Genomic DNA, 3,100 nt, shown 5'->3' with positions numbered 1-3,100 from the left:
GTCTCTCTCTTATTTTCTATAGATAATCCTGTACTTATGCCATTTCAAGTTTCGTGGATTATTTTAGGAATTGTTTATCAGCTTTTTCATTATAATTCTTAGAAAATTGGTGATTTATGATGAAGTATGGCAATCCTATTGGTGGAAATAGTTAGCACACAAACTGGTTGCATAGTGTGCTTTCATCAGGGTCCCCGGGACCAGCCCCACATTCAGAGTTTCACTAGGACTCTCAAGACGCAGCATCTAGGTGTACTCACAGCCAGGTTACCTTAGAGCAGTGTATTGAGGATGCTGGAGCAGGGAAGAAGACATGGTAGAACCTAGAGGTATCCACACAGGCTTCCCTAATTCCCTTCCCATGAGGGCTCACAGAGTGCACTCTTCCCCCAGCAATGAAAATGCAGCCCTACGCAGGGGATGCTTCTGCCCAGGGAAGCCCACTAGAGGTTCAGCATCCATGGCTGTTACTGAAGGCTGGCCTTGTAGGCACCCGCTGCCTAGCGTGTGACCACATTCCAGACCCCCAGAGAGAAAGCAGGTGTTCAGCATAAACCACGTTATATGCACAAACAGTGGAGGCAGTGAGACACCCTTATCAGTTAGGGAGTAGTGGGAACACTTTCTTATACCAGCCAAGGGTCAACCTTGCAAGCAGGCCTTTCTAAGGACAGCCATCTCTGGCTCTCTGTTGTTACCCTTTACTCACACTATAAAGCTAGGTGTGAATATGTACAAATTCCTTCTGCTATCATTTCAATGGTAGGCGCTTTGTTGTCCATTTACTTACTATATGAACCATTTATATTTATCAGGGCTGCTGAAGATTTATTGTCTCAAATCCAGAAAAATTACCAGAAGCCACAGGAAGAACTGAAGGTAATAAAAGAAGCAGCAATCAGCCTCCTTTCCAAACATAACAGTGAACTGCAGGCAGCAGAAGACCTCGTGAGGAAAGCAGAGGCGAAGACCCAGGAAAGCAACCCCCTGTTGCTCATTGTCAGTGCCAGCCTGCAAGAGTTCAATGTGAGTCTTTTTTTTTTTTTTATTCCTGCCTGGCCCCCAATGTGAGTCTTAATAGCTCTCTCCTCAGTTAAAACTGGTAACCAAATTCTCTGATGTAAATTACAGTATTTTTAGCTTCTAACAAAATGAACCCTGAGTACTAACCTCAGCACAGGACATCAGGCACCAATGTTCAGAAGCTGACTTGGCTTATGAAGCATCCTTAAAGGTGATTTTTGCTACAGGATATAAAGCGGCATGTTCAAGAAGAACAAAACTTGACCTCAGTGCTAATCACCAAAGGAAGAGGTTTGCTAGATGCTGCCACTGCGCGTGCAAAGGCTGCACAAAATGCTCTAGCGGTAAGTTACAACTCAGCACAGCCACAATACAGTTTCCAAAGAATCTTCGCACATCTCATATATGAGTATATGTGCACACATACATGGTTAAATAGATGCATATATATTCACAGTATTGATTTCTCTATGTAGCATTTAGAGCATCACTGTGATGAGCTACTTCTATGGACTGCCAAAATCAGGCACCATGTGGATGATCTGGTTATGCAGATGTCCAAAAGAAGAGCACTTGACCTTGTCTACAGAGCTGAAGATCATGCAGCTGAGCTCCATAGATTAGCAGGCGCTTTGGACAGGTGAGACCACATTTTGTAGGAATTCCAATGGTTGAGATTCATTGATCAGAGAGAATAAGGATTTTGATCATAGTGTTGAGTCCTTCTTCTTTTGTCTAAAAATGAGGATTCCGGGCCGGCTAAGTGGCTCAGTTGGTTAAGAGCTCGCTCAAGAGTTTGAGCTCTGAGCAACAGCGGTTCGAGTCCAGCCCGAGCTGAGCAGCCGCTGAGCTGCCANCTGATTTTTTTTTTTAAGGTTTAGAGTTAGGGTTAGGGACAGGGTTAGGGTTAGGGTTTAGGGTTAGGGTTAGGGTTGGGGACCTGAATATGATATTTGACATTGTCAATTTGTTGGGTGAAAAACAAAAGCAGGAACTTATTGTCAGGTGAGATTTGGAAGACAACTAGTAATCTAATTATTAGTTAGGGCGCAGAAAGGGTCCTGAGAGAACTATCAACTAAATGCCATGTGGAGAAGTTAAAGGCGCAGGAGGGCCCAGAAGGCGGGGAAGGGAGCTACAGTCTGTGGGAGGGTGCAGGCTTCACTTCTCACGTCCCGTGCTGTGATCATCTCAGCCACCTTGTGAGGCAGGGGAGAATGCAGCTATTGAAACTGAGACCCAGAGACTATAAAAGTAGACCAGTGTTAAACCTCCAGGATAATCTGAAACCTGACCACAAACCTAAATCTGTGTGACTCTAAATCCTGTAATTTTCCAACCCAAAACAGAAGGAAGTATTTGAGACCCAGTTCGTAAAAGACAGGTGGGTGGAATTTGGATGGTCAGGTCAGAGACCATGCTGCTACCCTCACACTAGATTATAATCATGTTTCTGACCCCGACCTTTCACCTGCATCTTCCCTCGCCTGATAGGCATGGCAGGAGAGAACACTGCAGGGAAAGGAGCTCACACCTCCATGTCAGTCTTCCCAGGACCTATCCATGCTTGAGGCGGCCACCCCAGGTTCAGCTGTGCTGTTCTCTGCTTAGCTCTCCACTGCTATCCAGATGACATACAAATGTCATACATTTGAGTCCAGCCCCACCTCCTTTCCACACCCCACGTTATCCCCCCCACCTCACCCATTTCCCACCCATCCTGATTTCTTTGGCTTCTCCCAGGGCTTCCTGCCCTGCTTTGTCATCTCATTTGCTCCCTCCCTCAACTTCACATCAGAGTGGATGGGAGCTTACTAAACATGGAAATTCCCTGGAGATCCAAAGGCGTCCTTTTGTGGGGCCGTCCTCTCCTACCATTACCCTTCAACAATCTGTTCATTCGTTCATTCAACAAAATGAGCCCCCCGTGGCAAACACTATGCCAGCACTTGGGACACAAAGGAGAACACTGGAGCTTTTTTGCCTGCTAGGAGCTCAGTCCAATTAGGAAAAGTTCATCTTCTGAATAGCGTTTGAGAGGAAGGGGAGAAGGTCCCCTCCCACCCTGTTCTCCTCA

At 46.0% G+C, this 3,100-nt stretch overlaps 1 protein-coding gene across 1 annotated transcript in view; it reads left to right on the top strand.

The window, feature by feature from the left end:
- The window catches only part of LAMA1 (laminin subunit alpha 1), a gene marked incomplete at its 5' end in the record, with an annotated part of 126,951 nt that overhangs the window by 82,366 nt on the left and 41,485 nt on the right, over window positions 1–3,100 (top strand). The window contains 3 exons of the mRNA XM_019633794.1: window positions 816–1,026; window positions 1,251–1,367; window positions 1,500–1,663. Coding sequence (XP_019489339.1) covers window positions 816–1,026; window positions 1,251–1,367; window positions 1,500–1,663 — 492 coding nt within the window. The remainder of the gene's footprint in view (window positions 1–815; window positions 1,027–1,250; window positions 1,368–1,499; window positions 1,664–3,100) is intronic.

Source organism: Hipposideros armiger, unplaced genomic scaffold (assembly GCF_001890085.2).
Source record: "Hipposideros armiger isolate ML-2016 unplaced genomic scaffold, ASM189008v1 scaffold_1411, whole genome shotgun sequence".
NCBI classification, from domain to species: domain Eukaryota; kingdom Metazoa; phylum Chordata; class Mammalia; order Chiroptera; family Hipposideridae; genus Hipposideros; species Hipposideros armiger.
Note: the sequence above shows the minus strand (reverse complement) of the source record. Positions and strands in the feature narration are given on the sequence as shown.